General features: G+C 41.0%; 1 protein-coding gene across 6 annotated transcripts in view; it reads left to right on the plus strand.

Annotated features, from left to right (window-relative positions):
* Positions 1–22,500, plus strand: part of si:cabz01090165.1 (uncharacterized protein LOC100333421 homolog) — a 537,387-nt gene that overhangs the window by 499,872 nt on the left and 15,015 nt on the right. For 5 of the 6 annotated variants that reach the window (XM_049576585.1, XM_049576584.1, XM_049576582.1 and 2 more), the window contains 3 exons: positions 13,033–13,216; positions 17,640–17,859; positions 17,954–18,226. In XM_049576585.1, coding sequence (XP_049432542.1) covers positions 13,033–13,216; positions 17,640–17,859; positions 17,954–18,078 — 529 coding nt within the window. In that variant the 3' untranslated portion in view covers positions 18,079–18,226. Of the gene's footprint in view, positions 1–13,032; positions 13,217–17,639; positions 17,860–17,953; positions 18,227–20,557; positions 20,593–22,500 lie in introns of all 6 variants that reach the window. The other variant, XM_049576586.1, reaches the window with a different exon arrangement.

Here is a 22,500-nt window from a genome sequence, read left to right on the forward strand (position 1 = left end):
TTTTCACATTGGAAAGAGAAAAAATGCATACCAAACTGAACTGAATTGTACAGGACTGCTTGGTGGAAATGGGGCTTCATTGTCTGTTTCATTCAACAAAGGAAAGAATGACATAGTAAGAAGAAAGCAAGTTTACATTTTTGAAAACAACAAACAGTCACTAAATTTGGTGCATCTCCACACACTGCATAAGAGGTACTTAAGAAAAGAAAAAAACAAACAGGGAGAATGATTTTTTTTTTTTTTTCAGGGTTAGTGCAGTCAAGCGTCCTGACTGAAAACTAACCTTAAAAGGGTATGCCACAGGTTTAGTATTACAATAAACATAATGTTCAGGGATGTGCAAGAGATGGTTTAAAAACAAAAAAAAAAAAAAAAATCAAAATCTGTGTAGCAAGGGCCAGGATTTTTAGTCCCTCATATGGGTCAAAGTTAAAAATAATAGATGTGACATTTCCCACAATGCAACTTTATTGCATCTTTCTGTAGACCTTTTATGTCTGGTAAATGTCCACATCTTTCAAACTCCACACACTACAATCTTTCTTTTATACCTACTAGTCCATACCCGGGGATGTGTTAAGTATAGAGGAATAAGAAATCAAAGGCAAATATAAACAGTAGAAATGTGGGAAAAATGCAAAAACGGCATCGTGGCTGTCTGCACATGACCAAGATGAAAGCCTATGTGCAAGTTCAGAGAAGTAGGTCAAAGCAGTGAGGAGGAAAACAAAGAAGACAGACAGACGGACAGACGGACAGACAGACAGAGGTTTCTCCATTTAATAGTAGGATAGTAGGACGTAGTCCCCAAGCCTAAATTGAGATAACGCTGATAACATTACTATGATCATCGTCATCAGGGTTATTTTTATTTTTTCAGGTGGGACAAAGCTGCTCCAGAGTCACAAAAGACATTTCAACATGCTCTCATCTCACAATTCACATTTGTCAGTGCTCTTTCACGTCTACGTGTTGCATGCTAGGTATCCTCCTGCGTCTGCTGTTGGCATTTCTGGACCCGCAACAAATGCTGGGGCATCGAGAAAAGCACATGGTTAGGTTTAAGCAACAAAAACACATGGTTAGGTTTGGAAGAAAACATTGTGGGTTGGCTCAACATTCATATGGGAAGTGAACAGCGGCCTCCCAGATAAAAGTGTAGTAACAGTGTTTTAACCTGACGCCATCTAGTGGTGTATCATACAGCTGTAACAGGTACATAATGAACTGACCCGCCCATCTGCGTATCATACTGCTGCGAAAGGTGCTGTCCAGCTGATCCTCGGCATATCGTAACACTGAAAAGTTTCAGCTGGCCACTTAACAAACTGACACCACCCATTGGTGTATCATACTGCCACAAAAGAAACCTTGCCATGAGAGTGGGCTGGACATTATAGTACGCTTTCATATGTTGAGAAAAATAGCATGCTGAGTAAATTGACACTGACATGTATTATCACTGAAGTGACCCTTTAATTGATAAATATTGCATAGGTGGGAATATAATATAATTATAATGCTATAATGCAATGGTGTTTTGTAGAAAAGTCAAAATAAGGAATTCAGCTTTTATGAGCATTTCAGGTGTTACTACATGAGCAAAAATTAAAAGTGATTCACAGATAGCCACATGGTGTGATTATTCACCCAGTCACAGAAGTAATTGTTGGCATTGTGCATTTCTGCAAACCATGAATACGTTATATCTCCATGTTATTGGATACATTCAGTGGTCTGCAGCTTGGCAGGCGACTTGCAGAGGTGTCAGACCATCCACCATCCCCTCCACCTCCCAATGACAAAGTCAGCTAATATACTACATCACTTCTGAGATGTTGATATGATACGTATGACACATAAAAATGTAACATATTCATGGCTAGGGCAGCACAGTGGTGCAGTGGTTCAATCCCAGGAGGGAGCCCTTCTATGCAGAGTTTGCATGGTCTCTCTATGTCAGCGTGGGTTTTTTCCGGGCACTCCGGCTTCGTCCCACAGTCCAAAGACATGCAGGTTGAGGATAGGTGAATTGGTGACTCTAAATTGGCCGTAGGTGTGGCGTGAATGGTTGTTTGTCTCTATGTGTTGGACCTGCAATAGTCTGGCAACCTGTCCAGGGTGTACCCTGCCTCTCGCCCAGTATCAGCTGGGATAGGCTCCAGCCCGCTCCCAAGAGGATAAGTGGTTACGAAAATGAATGGATGGATGGATGGATGGATGGATGGATGGATATTCATGGTTTGCAAAAGTGTACAATGCCAACATTTTTTTCTAACAACTTGGTTGGATTATTCATGGAAGAAACTTTTCCCATTGACAGTAGTTAAACAGAATCTCTTCGGTCCATGGCAACAACTAGGGCTGCCCCCTGAAATTCAGAGATTCGAATCATCAATCAGAGACCCCTCAGTGGACTGAGATTGCTTCAAGTCGAGTAGTCTCTTCTCAAGTCGAGAAGAGAGCAGTTTAGAAGTGATGAATTTATGGCTCACAGCATCCTAATACACAACATGTTCTCATCCAAATTCATCAAATACCACGCTTTATCAGTGGACATACACGTCAAAATAGGGATGGGATGTCAACTAACACTTGTTACATATTAGGTTGATTTCCATAAGTTTAAGCAACAAAAACATGTAATTAGGTTCAGGAAAAAAAAATCATGGTTTGGTTTGAAATTCACATGAGAAACTGTCAGCAGACTCCTGGTTGAAAGTCCAGCGTTTGTGTGACCCATCCACCTCCCCTCGCACGTGCCTTATATGGACTTTCTCGCTCTTTATATTAGACTATAGTAGTTGCCAGCAGCATTACAAACTGACGCTGCCTGGTTCATATCATACCACCTTGAAGGGTGCCTTTCTGTATCTGTGTCTGATGCCAACATCCACTGACAAAGTGGCAGGATTCTGGCAACTTAGGTTGTTGCCTGCTGCCTCTGCAACTGACGCAGAGTGTATCATTTCCCCGTGAAAGGTGCCTCTGTGTGTCGGTCTCTGATGCAGAGATCACTGACAGGACTGCATTTGACCAGTTGGGAGTAAGAATGTGCTGTAATGCAGTACAGTCTCTGGCTTTTGTTTGATATCTTTTGTCAGCGAAAAATGTTAATTGTAAATTACGGATCTGTCGTTAGCGCAGTTTGCTTTTATACTATAATTTGTCAAATTTTATATGGGAAAAAAAGGGAAATAAAAGTTGAATATTTGTATCTTACATCTGATTCAATTACATAATTCTGAGTCGGTTACAGCCCTAGAAACAACCGAGAGAGAAGATTTCATGAGTTAATACAACTTTCCAAAATGTTGTAAGTAGCATATCACTGGCAGAACTGTACACTGAAGTTAAAAAATTTCTTCCCCCTTTTTTTCTTTAGCTTGCCATAATGTGCATTCCTCTGCCCTTTGAGCTGATGTGTTTGCTGTGTAAAGTTCTGTATCAAAGCCTCCGGCTGAGACATGACTTACCTCAAGCAACATTGAAGCCACAGGCTACAATAGCAGCTGTACATTTACTTTGTGTGTCTGTGTGTGTGCATTTGTGTTTGTGTGTGTGTGTGTGTGTGTGTGTGTGTGTGTGTGTGTGTGTGTGTGAGAGAGAGAGAGAGAGAGAGGGCCTGAGGCCTTCATTCAACCATTAGTCTGACCCAGAACGCTGCAGCACTTATAGACCAGACCTCTATAATAGACTGGCTGTCTCTCTTGTACACACACACATACACTCACACACACACACTTACATACGCACAGTCACATACTGACACTGAGACACTTCTCTTTAGAGACACTATCTCTCTATCTTTTTCTATCCTTTTACTCTCCTTCAGTGTTTCCCTCTCTGAACCACACACAGAAATGCCCAGCAGGCCAGGCTAGGCTTTATAATTCCATTCCTTGTCTCGTCACCTCCGCTCCAGTGTTGATAAATAGGTACTGCCCTGTACTGGCTGACACCTGAGAATAATATATAGGGCACAGTCCTACACACAGAGGTGTAGGTGACCCACGGGCACACACAGACAAAGGACGTGTGCATCTGCATGCCCACAAACACGCATTGAGAGAATATGGGTGTAAACACAGGTGTCATCACAACAAAAAGACATACACAAGCACACACTTTCATTTTGTCTCTGTCACTCTTTCTCTCTCCCAAATTCAGTTGTAATCCATTAAAAAGGACAGTATCCGCCAGCAGCGATTGTACAAGGTTGACACTGTGAGTTCAGTGATTTACAGCTGCATTCACCTTAACAAGTTGATAGCAACAGAAGCAAATAGTCGCTTCCTTACAGTACATACCTAGCATTTACAGAACAGTGTTAGCATTCATTGGTGTGTGACTCCACTTGATGAGTATAAGTCCACTATTCAAACTTAAGCCCAATTGCAGGATGTAGTGTGCCCTTTAGAGATAGCCTGTTAAGACCATCCTGATGATGTGAGCTCAACATTCTCTGTATCAGTCTTAACTCTGTGCTGCCCCAAACACTTTCCAGAAATGAAAATCCAATCAGGTCCAGTCAGAGATCCACGCTGTAGTTGACAATGTAAACAGCCACTCAGTGACTGTGTTGTAGATGATGACATAAAATGCAGGCCACAGCTTGCAGGACAGTAAGGCCTGGGCCACAATGAGCAGCACATGACCACTACCTTGCTGAACGGCTGTGGCTGGCACGCGAGTGGCTGAGGAAGGGGGCGGAGTGAAGATTGTCCCTCGCTGCAGGGAGAGGGCTTCCCCAGAGGTCTTTACCCGGTCCCTCTCCTCCACACTTCGACTTATTTTCATTGTGCTGATTGTGGCTTGGAAACCCCCCCTAACTGTATCCTACTATTCTATTTCTCCCTCTCTGGGAGCCTGGGCTCACCGCGCAGCAGCCCACCGCATCCATCCACCCCTCCCTCCCTCGCCGCCCCGCACATATACTCCCGAGCCTCCGGCGCCTCTCCTTGACCAACTAACCGAAATACTATAAACACACTACTAACTGTAAACCTACACTAAAATACACTACGCTAACAATACAATTCGACAAATTACTAGCTATTCTCTCTGCTCTGATCCTGCTTTCAAGCTGTAGAGGGCACTCCATAGCACATTTTTAAAATAAAATGTAGATTTTCAACAGTTTGCACTAAACTGTCAAGATTATGAGCAGGATCAGTCAGTAACACTACTATACAACAAGAAACAATGATTATCAGCTGAAAAAAAATGGTTTTAGGATTTAGTTACTCTTTAACAAATAAAGGATTCTGTCCACTGAATCTTTGTCATAGGACTTTTTTGAAACCGAAACAGGAAAGGTTGAGTAGAACAGAGGTATTTATATTTCTTCATGTCTGTGAGTGATCCAGAGATTAAAACTGCAGTGAAATGTGGTGTAATGCCAATATTATTTTCAAAAGACCATTTTCACTGTCCATTTTTGCTGAGAGCCAAGCGCATCACACAGAAGAAATCAGTGAGCCTCCAAATCTCTAGATGAGGTACAGCTGAGAAGCATCCGAGTTATGTCTGAGTACCGCTGCTCACGCAGGCAGTGTGGCTGCTCAAGCCTGTTAACGTGGGCACCACAAACAAGAAAAAGGAAAAAAAAAAAAGCAACTCACACACACATCGTTCAAGCAGGCTGTGTGAACCAGACCTAAAGGCAGCTCAACAATTACACAAGAACAAGAGTATGCACTTGCTGAGTTTATCAGAAAAAAAGCTTTACCAACTGGCTCAGTTGGTGATGAAGAAGATTTTTGCCAGTGTTTTGTTACACTGATTAGCTGAAGGAGTTTTTCTGTCAAGGAAAATACTACCTTTCATACTAGCTTTCATTATCAGGATGGTCTGACCAGACTACAGTACTATATAGGTTGAAAGTAACGGTGTAGAGGTGAAGTTGGGCATAGGCATAATATAGCAACCCAATCAACATATAAATGTTGGCATTTGTACGTTTTTATGTAGCAGGCACGTTGAAACTTTACCCTTCTTTATGTTTCAACAACAGGATGGTTTTGGTGTGGTTAGGTTTAGGCACAAAAAAACACTCTGTTATAGTTAGTTACAGTTAGTTTCATGGCACTATTCCTGCTGGAAACACAGCCATGAGTTGCTAATAAACCATTGAAAACACAGCAATGACTTACTAAATCACAACTGGTTTTGCTGGTTGTCAGTCTCAAACTATTGTCTGCAGTTTGGCAGGCATCTTGCCTAGGTTTTTACACTATCCGCAATCCCCTCCATTTCCTGTTGACAAAGGCAGCTCATATACTGCGTCACTTGAGAAACACTGACATGACTCGTATGAAACATACAAACGTAACAAATTTGCAGTATGCAGAAACGTACAATGCTAACATTTGCCTCTGGTGACTCGGCTGAAGACAAATATCCCTGTCAGGCCTTCTTACAAGAGGACATGTCCTTATGTCTAGCTGTATTCCTGCATGTTGCATGTGCATTCCTCTGCCCTTTGAGCCACACAGGGAACTGATATGTTTGCTGTGTAAAGTTCTGTATCAAAGCCTCAGGCTGAGACATGACTTACCTCAAGCAACACTGAGGCCACAGGCTACAATAGCAGCTGTACATTTATTTTGTGTGTGTGTGTGTGTGTGTGTGTGTGTGTGTGTGTCTGTGTCTGTGTCTGTGTCTGTGTCTGTGTGTGTGCATGCGTGTGTGTGTGTGTGTAACAGATGAGTCAGTCCAGCGTTAGCAGTAATCTTGGTGTTTCAGAGGGTGGCCTAGTTCACAGCTCCCATGTTTCTCCACTCAATTATCATTCCATCGATAACATCTCCGTCTCTTTTTCTCTCTGCAGCCCAGAATACTCTGTCTTTGTTCTTTTTTTTTACTGTCTCTTTTTACAAGCTGTTCTCTCGTCTGTCCTCCATCACTATCTGTACTCAAATTAGTTAAGGACTTGGAACAGGCTCTCGATCATCTTAAGGGTGGCACAGTTAAAGAACTTCACTGCTTTTTTCTGTGTATGCCACTGCAAGGCTGGTTTTCTGCTGCGCAGCAGCTTTGTTTCACAAGTTTAAAAGGTGAAACCTCATTTCCTGTTATGGTGAGGAGTGACATAACTGGCAAGTGGTTGACACATCATCATGTGTACCATTCTGAGAGTGGAGAAGCTGTCTATGTTCGTGGTAATGAAGGAACATGTCATCCAGTGTGACGGTGTGGCGCACAAATGTGTTTTTAATAGTTTCTGGAGTTCTGTGGCACAGAGGAAGAAGATATATCAGGCTCTGATACACACACACACACACACACACACACACACTTGTTAGTAGATATATTCAGTGTTGGTTTGGGTCTTATTATTGAATTTTCTGATAACAATAAAAAGATTGAATATCAGCCGATTTATCCTTTATGCTGCCCTTCTATCTACCTTACATTTCCAAGAGACAGAGAATGCTCCACAGCCATATTTTGTCTTGTGCTTTCTTTCTATTGTGAAAGTGGTAATGTGTCATGTTGTGCAGGTTGGTGTCTGCTGCTTGGGACGACACTGGGCTAGAATTTTAGCAAATATTTAACAACATAATGTATAGCATTAAAGAATGCCATTGGTTGATGAAAACCAGTTCCTCTTCCACAGCAATCCGGCTGGATTACAATAAATTTGCCACATAATAATATAAAAATGGTTTGATAAATGTACAATAACAACATTTTCCTCTGGTTATAGGGTTAAGCCAGGCCGTAGTGGAAGTGCAGCATAAGTAAGCTAGTTAAGAGTAAAGCTAGATAAGTCTGTGCCGAAGAACATCTTTTATTCTGATATCAGCAGTGGATGTAACAACCTAGTTGTTGTGAAGTTGTCAAATACTGCAGCTTGATCATCTGTTTCCAGTGAAAAATAAGCATGTTTTCACAGAGTTATGACAAACTCTAGGGAGGTGGCAGTTAATAATGCTACCAGATGGCATCAGTTTGAAATGCCGCCTGACAACAATAAAACAAAACAATAACTGAAGGACCTGATAAGTCCCTATAGGGCAGGCAGGAGGGGTGGTGAATGGCTCGACCACCCTGCACTTTCACCCAGGAGGCCGGTGTTCGCTTCCTGTATGATTGTAGAGCCAAACTATGATGTTTTTTTCTAAACCTAACCTTGTGCGTTTGTTGCACAGTGACATAAATGGAAATAATTTTTGACTGCCTACACGTTCTCATCCCAAGTTGTCACATATTGCTGCTTTGTCAGTGGCTTTTCATGTCTACATGTTATGCACTTAGGTATCCATCTGTGTCTGCTGTTTACATTCTGGGATGCCACTAACAATGCCAGGACATCAACAAAGCACATGGTTAGGTTTAGACAAAAACCATGATTTTGCTCTACATTCATACAAGAAGTGAACACCAGGCTCCTGGGTGAAAGCCAAGGATTTGTTTGACCCATTCACTGTCCCTCCCACCCATCCTATAAGGACTTTCCAGCTCCTTATATTTCATTGTTACCGGCAGTGTTTCAACCTGACACCATCCAATGGCATATCATACCGCTGCGACACGTGCCATCTGGCTGCGTTATGAACTGACGCCACCCATCCTCATATTATATTGCCAAGTACAGGTACCAACCAAGGCATATCATAACAACGCGAAAGGTTACGTCCAGCCATGTTACAAACTGATGCCACCCTGTGTCATATCATACTGCTGTGAAAGGTGGCTTTGGGCATCAGGTGTCTGACACCGAAATCAGTAACAAAGTGGTGACTTCGGAATGACAACAAGCTAACACTGTACATGTCCTGTGAAAACGTAAGTGTATTTTGAAAAGACCCCGTGCATGTAACAGGTGTAAATTGACACAAAGTCCGAGAACGTTAACTACAGACACACCCAGGATACCTAACATGTAATATGTTGACGTGAAAATCCACTGACCAAGCGGCAATTTGTGACAAGTTGGGAGTGAGAATGTATTGGGTGTCACAGTGTCAGGTCGTGAGCCTGCAATAAATATGAATGCGTGTTTCCAGCTTTGAGAGGTGTAGTCTGTGTGAACTGACCAGGACAGGAACTTCTGACTTGTATTGACTATAGCAGGCTATAGCAGAAAGACAGAAGTTGAAATGGAGGGAATGGAGAAATGGGTGGGCTGCTTTAGGTCAATAGATTTCTATCATCTGTCTAGTACAGTGTTGACTGTAAAAGAATGCTGCTCTCTGCATCACTGTCAGCTTCTGACCCCAAACTGAAAAATGTAAAGTTTTTATATTCTCGTCTTTTCATCTCTCTTGTTTCTGTTATTTCTGTTGTGTCTCATCTTCCTCTCGTTTCTCCACATCCTCCACAGTGACATTTCTTTATTTTCACTCTCACCTCCTTCTCTATCTTTTCTCTTTTCTGTCTCACCTTGTTGCCTCTCCCATCACTTCTCCTCTGTGTCTTCTCCTCTGTCTGTCCTCTGTTTCTCCATATTTCCTCTTTTCAGCGCTGTCTTCCTCGCCTCCTTTCTGTCTTTAATCTCACTCTACCTTGTACCCTTTGAAGTGTTACATCCTTCTCCATTCCCGCTTCTCTTCTGCTCTGCCTGTCTTTCCTTCTCTGTGTATACTCTCTCCACTTCAATTTTCTCCTTCAACTTCAATCTTTTGTATTATAGGAAAACTCCTCTGCTCGTCTCTTTGTTGTGTTGGATCTCTGCTTCTGTTTGTCTCCAGGACAACTGAAACGCAACTCATTACAACTAGCAAGGCTGCCACATTAGTACAAGAGTCTAAACATGTATATGTGCGGTCCTGATTAGATAGTGACAAACCGAGACAGAAGGCAAACAGATAGATCTTCACTTTGCTGCAGCACATGTAGTTTAAAGGTTAAAATATAAAATATACTGACGTGCAAAATCTGAAAAAATGAAACTTGAGTGACACTCAAGAAATGACAAAATGTAAATAAACTCTCTGGATAATAGAGAGAGAAAAATTAACTAAAATAGCATTAAATACCAAAATGTAACATCCATTTTATAAGTATGATCTTTTGGGTAATCTTTGTGCATGTCATTTAAAAATGCATTACTGATTCTAACAATGCACATGGTCTGTGAAATTTTGCTCTGCTGAGATGCAACTTTTATTCCACCCTTGCCTCAGTCCCAGTCCATCACAAAGCGCTTCTTGGGCAGTGGCCCATGGTGACAGATGTGGACACCAGTTGCGAAAATGGCGGCAGTGTAATCCCTCTGGGCACGTTTTCACCGCCAAAGTACATCCACTTAAAGTGCTTGTTTTTGTGACTGACAGGTTTAGATCATTATTGTACATGTCTGGCAACATGGAGAGGATCCCTACAGAGATAGACATTTTTGTGAAAGTGTAAGATCCTTTTTGTTTAACCAGAAACAAAGAAGAAATCGCTATTGCCAAACCCACCAGACTCCGTTTAAATAAACAGTAATTTAAGTGTGTATAGAGCCAGCATATTTTCACATTTGATTGGCTAAATTCAGGGTTTGTTTCAACCAAACCAGAGTTGGTATTTTTTTAAAACACTGTAAGGACAAACCAAGATGGTGTCTGTGAGTTTTACCAAAGATACTCTGTAACAAAACTTAACGCATTGCAAGTTGTGCCAGTGGTAGAAAATGGTATACACTTACGATCTGCTAAGTGGGCTTGGTAGTCCCTCCCCTGCATACTCCCACCTTGTTTGAAAGTGTAGTAAACTTTATGTGGATGGATGAAATCAGATTCAAAACAATTTCTTTTTATTTGCTAGCTTAATGTCTGGTATCAACCACGTGTAAGTGTGTTTTTTTTTATCTTGACTTAGAATGAAGTTTATTTTGCAATGATAAAATTACTGTTTATTTAAACAGAAGCTAGTGGATTTGATAGTAGCAATTTTGGGGCTGTTAAAAAGGATCATACTCTGTAACAATAAGGTCTGTCTCTGTAGGGATCATTTCCATATTGTTGTCAGGCACTTGTAATAACAGTCTGAGCCTGTCAGTGATGAAAACAATCATTTTAGTTGACATTAATTGACAAGGCTCAATTGCCTGCAGGGTCTACATTGCAGCCTGTTTTGCGGCTGTCTCGCTCAGTACTGGACCAGTTTCAAAACTGCTCCCATGATCAGTCACTTAGACACAAAAACATGGAAAAATAATGTCCAGGTTGAAAAATACCAAAGTTACCCTTTAAGTCATAAAAGTGAAGTGACTAGTGACTGTGAGACTTACTGTATAGCTAAATGATGAACCCCTTGAGACATACCATGTCATTTTTGAAACTTGAGACCTGACGTGGCTTCAACCTTGCCTGTTTTATTATCAGGCCTTGGCATTGGAAGAGCATCTTTTAATAGTTACAGTCAGTGAATTGAAGGACTTGGATGTTAACTTCAGGTTTGCCTCAAAAGACTTTACTTGGACTCGCCCAAAAAACTTAAAGATAGCGCTAGAATTTATATATGGGACAAGCTGGCAAAAATGTATTTGCTGTTGGCATGGTTCCAGGTTTAAGTCTCTGTGTAGCTGAATTGTTAGAGCATGGCTCTGAGACCGCTAGGGTTGTGAGATTCAATTCCCCACAGCCAGTAACAGGGAAAAGTTGTGGTATTGTCTGATAGTTGAGATAACAATGGAGGAAAACAACCCATCCAGCACAACAATGATATGAGAAATAGTTTTGTAAAATAGGTTTTCCAGAGTTTTGTTATTCTTAAAGTTATTGCATGAGGAAGAAATTACTCGGACATTTCATGGCGACAGAGTCCATTTGTATCTGAATTCAGTTTTTTCATTCATCTGGTTCAATACACAGCAGCAACCCTCCCCTAGCCTCCTCCAGCACAGAATAATCATCAGAGTCACAGTAAAAAATAAAAACTGATTTGGGGTAAAGTTTCCTGTCTGTAATTACTGTATCATTAATATAAAACTTTCAAGAAACTTTTATACAGAAAATTAAGAATGTTGAGACTGCTTAATCTGACCTCTGCAGTGTTTATTCCTGTGGTTTAGTGTGTTTATCCAAATGAGAGCAATGACCTTTGACTCCCAAAAAAGCACCAAGACAACTGAAAAAGTGTCTCCGTCCTTTACAAAACAGCATGTGCATACAACAAGACATCTAAGATGTAACCAGGTCTCATGGTTCTTTCTCCATCCATTTACATAACTCGTAGGTGGTGTTGTGATGGTTTTGGTTTGGTGTTCACAGACAGAAATGTGCTTCATCAGAAGTGAGAACATAAAGCTAACCAACTGCAGGAAACACAACCCAGTGGCCAAGAAAAATGTTACATTTTTGCATTATTGTGTCGTGGACACGTTTAAATGTTACATTTCAACAGTGCTGTGCTTAATGTGTGGTTAGGTTTAGGCACAAAAATACACACTTAGTTATAGTTAGGAAAAGATCATGTTCAATTATGATCAGGAAAGAGCGAAAGATCTCTAAAAAACAACAGGTTTTGTTGGTTATTGGTCCTGAACAGGGAACTGCGGTAGTCTGCAGCTTAGCAGGTGTCTCACCTAGGTGTCATATTGTCCAACATCCCCTCCAAAGTCAGTTCTTATACTACGTCACTTTAGAAACTTTGATATGATACGTAGATTGTTTGATATTACTTCTTGATATGTTGATATGATACATATGAAACACCACTCACATTCAGCTGTTTCTTCTCTAACTGATATTAATACCTATAAAGAGGAGTAAAGAGTACCATACTCAGCTAACTATGCAGCTCAGCTCAGTGAAGAAGCTTCTTAGGCATCATGTGACTGTTGTTTGTCAGTGCTGGACTTCTTGTAATTGCCAACAAAACACAAGTGACAAAAACGCTATGATTGCATTAAAGAAAACCTGCTGACAGTGTTTAGTGATGAACCAATGTTATGCTCTTTGAGATTGTGAATGACACTTCTGTACTCTTGTTGTTGTTGTTGTTGTTGTTGTCAGTCAGGATCTAAAGCTGAAATAATTATTGTTTCCACAAAATAAGCTCAAATATCTTTGTCTCTGTCATCTCCTCATTCAGGATGATCCCAGCCAACCACAAATACTTCCTACTGAGCGACCTGGCATCATCGCGGGACTACGAGCTGTGTGTTTTGGCCGTCTATGACGACGGCATCACCGCCCTTACAGGCACCAAGCTAGTGGGCTGCGTGTCCTTCAGCACGGAGACGGAGTACGGACGCTGTCACTCGATACGAGATCAGGTGAGTGTGTTAACCTGCACAGTTACAGCTCTATCAGTCTGACAATGTATGAAGCTGAACCGCAGAGTGTCTTTGTAATCTGGTCCTAATTATAGAGAAAATGGAGACAGTGTTTAATTAGCAAATTCCAATTTTTTTACGGCATAGCTTCAAGAGTCTGTCACTCACAAGAATAAAATTGGTGCCTTTCTGTGCGGTTTGTAAATAACAGACAAGTATACAGTTTTCCATATATAGAAAATAAACTTACCATTCATTCATTCATTCATTCATTCATCTTCTAACCGCTTCATCCTCTTGAGGGTCGCGGGGGGGCTGGAGCCTATCCCAGCTACATCGGGCGAGAGGCAGGGTACACCCTGGACAGGTCGCCAGACTATCGCAGGGCTGACACATAGAGACAAACAACCATTCACACTCACATTCACACCTATGGACAATTTAGAGTTACCAATTAACCTAGTCCCCAATCTGCATGTCTTTGGACTGTGGGAGGAAGCCGGAGTGCCCGGAGAGAACCCATGCTGACACGGGGAGAACATGCAAACTCCGCACAGAAGGGCTCCCACGCCCGGGATCGAACCGGCAACCCTCTTGCTGTGAGGCGAGAGTGCTAACCACCACACTACCGTGCCGCCCATAAACTTACCAGTGATGAAATATTTATTTTTAAATGTTTTTTTTTAATTTTCAGTCAGTAGCATTGTAGCAGTTTTTTAGAGGAAATACCACCCAATATACTATATATAATATACTTCCCTTGTTTGCACAAACTTAAATAAATAATGGTCCCTTGCAGAGGGCACTGTTTCTATCCCTCTATGCCAGGAACTACAGAAGTCGAAGGCTCTGCGTTTTTGGGTTGCCCGTCTGTCTGTCCATCCCGTTCTCATGAACATGGTATCTCAAGAAAGCAATGGGGAGGTTTCTTAAAATATATGGCGCAAATATCCCCTTGGAGTCAGTGATGAACTGATTAGATTTTAGTGGTCATAGGTTAAAGGTCAAGGTGAGCATGATCTTGTATTTGCCTCATTCTTGTGAACGTAATACCTCAAATTTGGCACAAACGTCCACTTGGACTCAACGATGAGCTGATTCGATTTTGGTGTTCGTTCAAAGATCAAAGTTCAGTATGACATCACAAAACATATTTCGCTATAACTCAATCATTCTTATGGTTATAACACAACTTCTTTTAAATGTCTAAAAGGATAAAACAATGCAGTGATACAATTTTATATCTGAAGGTTAAAGGTTAACTTCAGTGTGACATGATAATATTCTGCATAAAACACTTTTCTGGCCATTCCTCAACATCGTATCTTAGGAACATAAGGGGAGACATTTGGTCATATACTGTATTTGTGACACTTATCTTGGGTGTCCACCTTAAAACACTGACTGTATAGATATTCTGTACTGCTGGGGGTGATGATTTGTGTGAAGCATCCATGTTTTCACAAACATGGATGCTAAAAAAAAACTCAACCGGTGTGCGAGTGCTGTGGTGGCAAAACAACTTTTAGTTGTTTTAATAAGCATTCGTGAATGGAGTCTCACACATACAACCGCATGAACAGTCAGTCAGTGAGTGGGTGCCTAGATGTTCTTCAGCTATGCAATCTTTATAGTTCCCAAAACACATGCATGTCAATAGTCAAAATATATAGCACACAGGTGGTTCTGCAGTAAGCATCCCTAAGACACAATATCTCTTAAGGCCCACAAGGACACTTGTTGTTGGAGCCTCCCTGGCTCGTAACCTTTAACCTGCTTCCATTTGGTCCCTGCTGTATGTTACATTGCTGTCACAGTAGGGGTTAAATGAACAACACATATCATTAGGTGAGAAGTTCAGTTTCATCAAAACAAGTAACCTTAGAACATGGGTATACAACACATGCAGAACACATTATAGGTTAAATATGGTTAAATACCAGAATTTTTCCATCACGGTGCCTGCAACCATGGGGCGGTAATTCTAGTGGAATTTGTCTTATTTTGTCTATTTCAGTTTTCTATAAGAAATTCCCAAGAAGCTTCTTGGATCAACAGACCCACGTTAAAGGGTTTTTTTTGGGGGAGTTTTTCCTTATCCGCTGCGAGGGTCATAAGGACAGAGGGATGTCGTATGCTTTAAAGCCCTGTGAGGCAAATTGTGATTTGTGATATTGGGCTTTATAAATAAAATTGAATTGAATTGATAGAACCATACTGTTATGTGACAACTCAAAAGCAAAAATATATAAAATATGAAAAAATATTAAGTAAATATGAAGTTATTATCAGTTATTTTAGAAAACGAGTAATCAGTCTAAACAACTGCACCTCAAGATCCATTCAGTATGTTATGGAGTTTTTGATTGTATCATACAGTCTTCCTCATCTAATGGAGTTTGACCAGTTTTCATGAAATTGCAGATATTTAAATTTATTTTGAGCAATTCAAAGACATTTTGTACAGGTTGACTTAAAAGTTTGTTTCCAAGGTCAAGGAAGAAATTGATATATCAACTAATTCGCCAGTTTAAAGCTTTCAATGAAGGTAAAAAGTGTTTCTTTTGGTTTGAGTCTGTATTCCTTTTTTTGATGTAGATAAATCATCTCAGTGAAAGGAGAGGTCCGACCCAATGAAACAATAAGCAAAAAGCGTGGTTTATTAACAGTGTTGGGCAAGCTACTTGGAAAGTGCAGTGAGCTAAGCTACTAGTTACTCTAATATTAAATGAAGCTTCACGACACCAAAGCTATCACCCTCAGAAATGTAGCAAGCTAAGCTACAGCAAAATGAAAGTAACTAGTGCAACTACATCCAAGCTTTTTACTAAACTGAACCAACTTCGTGCCACATCAGTGTTATCTTACTGATCAATAAAACTGTCAGTCAAACAGATAGGCAGGTAAAGTTAAGTTCAATTGTTTATTGAACAGTGAGCTGCACTAACTCCCAACACGACTCAAACCACAACAGCAAGAATGAAGACCTGCTTCAAACAGTCACAACATGGTCAAAAACATACATGTGTGTATGTATGTGTATGTACACTGTAAAAACTCAAAATCTTACCAAGAATATTTATTTCTAGTCAAAACAAATCTCATTACAATCGAAATAAGACTCATCACCTAAAAAGTAACTTGTTTTTAGACAATTTTCACTTGTTTCAGGAAAATTTTCACTTGAAATAAGTAGAAAAAAAATCTGTCAATGGAGCAAGTTTTTTTTTCTTATTGCAAGCAAAAAAAAAAAAAACTTGCTCCATGGGCAGATTTTCATACTTATTTCAAGTGAAAATTTGCTTGAAACAAGTATTTTTTAAGTGTAAAGAGATTTGTTTTGACTAGAAATGAGGCTAGTAAACACATTTTATAGTGAGCAGCATACACATGTATGTCCCCTACAAATCCGAATCGTGTTTACAAAGTTTGAATGAACGAGACGGACGCAAAGGAAACGGAGGCTGCGCATTGATCCTTTTGCCTCTGTCTGCAGGAACGAATATAAATCCCATTCATGATGGGGTCAAATGGATTATGTGCATAATTAACCACAAAACAAGCAAATACTTCATCTTAATGACATGTAACACTCATTATGCTTCAGCTGAATCCTCTAAGCAAATGACCATGTTGAATTGAAATTAGTTTATCACATTAAATGTCCGAAATTGTATGAAATTGCTCCAATGCATTAAACCAATCTTTGCGCATAATCACACTGCCTGATATGTCCTGGCAAACACAGTGGGACTGCTGTACAGACCGTTGGCCTTTCTTATCCTAACCAAGGGTTATTTTCGGAAAGCACAGAGCAAAGAAATGTCTTTTTTTCTCCCCCGGTCTGCTGTCAGCAGAGAGCAGCGGCTGCAGCGGGGATTTCAGCACCACGGACGGCGCATGTAAAAAGACTTGACAAGCGTCTCCTTTAAATGTGTTTGCTGCTAGAGTAATTATATATCAGAATTGTGCGAGTGCGGCCGGAGAGCGGGCGGCAGCATTTGATGCAGGAAACTCGATATGGACTTGAAAATCAATTTCGGAGCTGGGGTCGTACAGAACGGCGGTGTTTGGGAATGGAGGGCTGTCCCCCGTCAGCTTCATGTGGAAGTGACTCTGTGTGGTAGCGGTGACAGTTTTATTTCAGTCCATAACAGAAATCCCCGCCTCGTTTGAGCTTCAGAAATGATTTTGGAAATGTAGCTTGTGTGGACGCTACCACGCTAAGTGATCAATAAAAGAGCTTAACTACTGAGAAGTTACTTGATTCAGAAAACAGCGACGCTACCACCAAGCTACTGAGAAATGTAGTTAAACTACAAACATCCACTACTGTAGTGACGCTGCTGGCCAACACTGTTTATTAATCATAGGATCTGCACACCCAGCTAACTCTCTGCTTGTTTTTGATCTCTTTCTTCAGTTCCTGGGAGGTACCATGATCATTATCATCGGGGGGATCATCGTGGCCTCTGTCCTAGTCTTCATCTTCATCCTTCTGATGAAGTACAAGCTGCACAGCAACCACTACAAACAGAAAGCTGCCGCGCGCCATGCTAACGTCTGCTCCCAGACCAACGGAGGAGGGGGAGGGGGAGCCAACGTCCTCGCTGTGCCTCCGTCCTCCTCCTCTGCAGGGCAGGGTAACAGCTGGAAAAATAGACGAGGAGAAGAAAATATGTCACTCCTCTTTGCCATTTTCACCTAATAATCTGCCTCCATCTTGTTGTCTTCTAGGTGGAGGTGTTAATAAAAACTCCCAGCCATCATCATCGGCAGAAGGGATGGGAGGAGCTTCTCTTCGAGGGACGACTGTAGTGGACTTAAATCCCACCCATGACGATGATGCCATCTCCCAATAACACACAAGAAACTGTCAGTCACACCCACAACTCACCAATCTCTGAGCCCAAACCAATACTCCACCTCCCTCCCCCTTTTTTTATTTCTTTTGTTGCTGGTGCCTGGAGCCAAACTCCACTTTACTCCGAGGAGCGGCTCCTGTTATTGGTGAGTAGCTGCTGAGGACAAGTACAGGGCGAGGGTGGGGGGACAACCTGTAATATGCACAATCCAATCACCAGGAAAACTGTTGGATTTGTACATTTCTGCAAACCAGTGATACATTACATTTGTACGTTATTATGTAGTGGATAAGTTGAAACTTTATATTTCAGCAATGCTGTGGTTAACACATGGTTAGGTGTAGGCTCAGAACCACTTGGTTATGGTTAGAAAATATAATGTTTGGGCTTAAAAAAACGGTTTTGGAGGCACAAGCATGGCTGGAGCAGCTGTTGATATCTCAGTAAAAAACAACTGCTATTTGTTGCACTATCCTCAATGGAAAAACAGTAACAGGCTGCCAAAAAACACCAATGTCTGGTGCCTAATAAGCCTCTGGAAACACAGCAATGACTCAATAAAACCAAATCAGTTTTGTTGTTTCTTGGTGTTGAACAGTGTGCTGCAGCATGGCAGCTGGGTGACACACCATCCACCATCCCCTCCACCTCCTGATGACCGAGTCAGCTCATATACTATGTCACTTAAGAAATGTTGTATGTATCAAGCATGTAGACATAATGTATTTATGACTTGCAGAAACATACAATGCCAACATTTACTTCTGGTGACTAGGCTGATATGCAAGAGCAGTAGTGACAATCTACAATGAATCCTGCCAATTTTAGAGAAGATATTCAGATTTTTAAGTAGCACACATTTTACCTAATTATTTATAGTTAGCTGCTAACTCCAACCCTTTCACCTCAGGTGCAGATTTCATTTTAGCCCAACACCTGCAAGAGTCAGTGTGGGGGTCTGGACTGCTGGTGGGACCTTTAGTGTGCTTTATTTTTTTTGCTGCTGCTGCCATGAGGAATGAATTCAGTTAAATATGCTACGCAGTGGTGCAGCCAGAGAGATGAGGCAGGTGGGGCAGAGAGCAAGAGAGAGAGAGTTTCATTTGAAGTTTGTTTGAAATTGAAATCCGAAAACAGACAGGAGCTGAGAGGCAGCGGGCTGCTTTAGTAAACCATGCGGGCAAAGTTCATTGAGCCTGCATGGCTGAGCACCAACTGAACACTCTCCCATTAAAAACATGCTTTAATGAACAGTCACTCACCTGGATAAGACACACAGACAAGTTCTCACATGCCTGGGTGTTTGAAGAGGGCAATGCTGCTACCTCAGGTTGAATGGAATAGGCACTCACTATTAAATCACACTGTGCAAAGAACATATACATGCACAGATTTAACTGGTAAAGATTTGTTTTGTGTTGATACGGCCTGTAAACATCAATAAAGGCAGCTGTACATTTGTTAGGGTGGTTTTTTTTTTAGCCTTTAATCTTATCTCATGGTTCTTTCTCCATGTGTCTACTGACTCCCAGTCGATACTATGACAGTTATGGTCTGGTGTTCACAGACAGAAATGTGCTTCATCAGGAGGGAGAACATAAATCTAACCAATCACAGGAAAAACTACCCAGTAACCTTAAAAAATGTTGGTTTTGGTGTCACTATCCTAAATGCAGCGATGTCCCAGTAAAATACAACCTTCTTCATGGCACTGTCCCTGCTGGAAACACAGTCATGGGTTGCTAAAAAAGCACCCATGTTTGTGGGCTCATTAGCCACTGGAAACACAGCACTGACTACCAAAGTCACACCAGTTTTGTTGTTTGCTGGTCTGTCAGTGGTCTGCAGTTTGGCAGGTGTCTCACCATCCACCCATCCCCTCCAGCTCCTCATGACAAATTCAGCTCATATAATGTGTGACTTTAGAAACTTTGATATGACGCATAGATTGTTTGATACGACTTCTTCACATTTTGACTCATCCTCTCGGGAGAACCCTGACTGTGGCTCTGCTCAGAGTTAATTTATCAGTGAAAATGAACAGAGGCTTTTTCACTGTATCACCCATTATTACTGTGTCCCCGTCTCACTTTCTTTCACTACCATGGGCAAACACATTCTCTCTGTTACTTCCTGTTGCCTCTTCCTCTCAATACAAACAAGTTTTGTTTCCCTCTCAGTGTCTCCCTCCCTCCCTGTAGTCATTTGTTTGATTTTAATGAGTTGTTTTGTTTTGATGCCTTCCTTCTCTTCTCCTCTCCTTTCATATCTGAGTTCAAGGTCACTTTGTTTTGTCTGTTATCCTCCGCCATAGCTCTTCTCTTTATCTTGTGATATTTCTGTTACCAATTTCACTCTCAAAGTGTGATGTATACCCTATCACAGGGTATCTATCAAAGCTCTGGAAGATTTTCTCCCCTTCACACAATTTATGAGCCATTTCTTTTCTTTTTTTATCTCTGTGAATTCTGTCTAGTTCAATGGATGGAGTGTGACACCGACTCTGTCTGGGTGAGCGGCTCCTTTCACTGTTTAACAAAACAGGCTGAACAAGTCATTTGTGCCTGTGGTTTGCATGTCCTGTGTGACCTTGCACATACAAGCTTTGGATTCATTTTACAAACAGCAACACAGAAACATGACAGAAGATGATCTTTTCTGTATCACAAGGTTCTGCATCAATCTGTGTCAGTATTTGAAGTTCAGCTCCTTTTGAATATTGCGCTTCCTTCAGATTGACTGTCACAATGCGAGTTACAACTGAGTTAACAGGAAACTGTCTTTATACTAGGTGTAAATGCCCATTATCAGATGTTATTCTCTAGATACAGATAACAGAGATAGGTGCAGCTGTAGTTGTTTCTTGAGAACAAAAGTCATTTGTTTGCATCTTTAAAACCTTGTTTCAGTCTCCTGCATTTTTCTACGACAGTAATATGGATCAAAGTATTAAGTAGTGCTGAATTGGCCTAAATATTAAACAACCATAATCATTAGATGATGTTTATCAACCCTTTCTACAGTATCTGTTTGGAAAAAAGACCTGGGCTGTCAGAAACTCCCATATTTTTAATTGCCGCAGCTTCCTCAACACATTTAGCGCTGACTAATTCTAAATACTACACAGTAGTCTATGAACAGACCCATAATGCAATACTCTTCAGGAGTATGATGATTTATGATGAGTTCACACTTGGTGTGAATAAAACAATTTGCACAAGTGAATTACATGTAAAGTCAATGAAAAGGCGGAAGCAGCACAATGGACGCAATGGACACAATGCAAATGACACACAATGCACAAATTAAGCCACACAAGCATAACGAGTAATGCAATTTCGCATCATACTCTTATTTGCGAGTGTTGAAAAATCTGAACTTCAGTGACCAATTTGCACCATGATAGCGAATCAGCATTGAGATCCTCCAGGGACGTAAGACACTGAGGATGTACAGGCTAAGTTCGTTCATCAATTAAGCAATTTCACGCGAGTTATTTGCATTTATGAAGCAAGTCAGTGCAAAATATTGTAGCTTTCAAACTCACATGAGTAACACAACACAAAAATTCCTTATCTTGTTTGGTGTGAACACAACATTGGAGTTGTAAGTAGGCTCTATGCCAAAATCTGTGCAGTGGCCTGTGTTGTTGTGAGCATTTATAAATGTGTGGTGGTGTGTCTGCATTGCTCTGCAATATCACCCTCCAACACGACGGTTGCCACTCTGTGTTGACTTTCTGTTAAGAGCTGTAAAGTCAATTGATTCAAATTACGCCTAACACACATAAAACATGGCTTAAAAGTGACAACTTTGAACAAAAGTAAAAATTCAACTCACTCATTTTAACTCACAAGGTTTACAGACAAAACGATTGTCTTTTGCAAGACACGTTTTCACCACATGTACTACAGCCTATGACATTCTGCACTGTGTAAATTAGCTTAGCGGCTAGCTGACTTTTTTTCTACTCATGTGAATCCAGGAACAACAGCAACATTAAACAAAGGTAACATTACAAAATCCAGCTTTATTATAACTCACAAGGTTCACTGACAAAACACTTTTGAAAATGAAACAAAACACCTTTTCCCCACATACACAACATGCTAACATTATTAGCATTAGCCCATGACATTTTCCTCTGCATGAATTAGCCTAGCAGCAAACTGATTTATCTGTGGAGTTTACTCATATAAAGCCAGGATGAGTCTCATGCAAGACTTGTCTTCACAATTTGTTTGCTATCAGTAAAATAAAGGTAAATAAAAGCTTTGTTTCCACTGAGGAAAAAGGTTTTAGTTTACAAAAACAAACAGGAGGTGTGCTCCGCAATGTGTAGTCACATTTCTAGGTAGGGTGCACTTCAGTCGATGGTGTAGGGTACGAGTACAGAGCCGACACTATAGGTACATTGTT

This window comes from Epinephelus fuscoguttatus, linkage group LG5, assembly GCF_011397635.1.
Source record: "Epinephelus fuscoguttatus linkage group LG5, E.fuscoguttatus.final_Chr_v1".
In the NCBI taxonomy this organism is placed as follows: Eukaryota; Metazoa; Chordata; class Actinopteri; order Perciformes; family Serranidae; genus Epinephelus; species Epinephelus fuscoguttatus.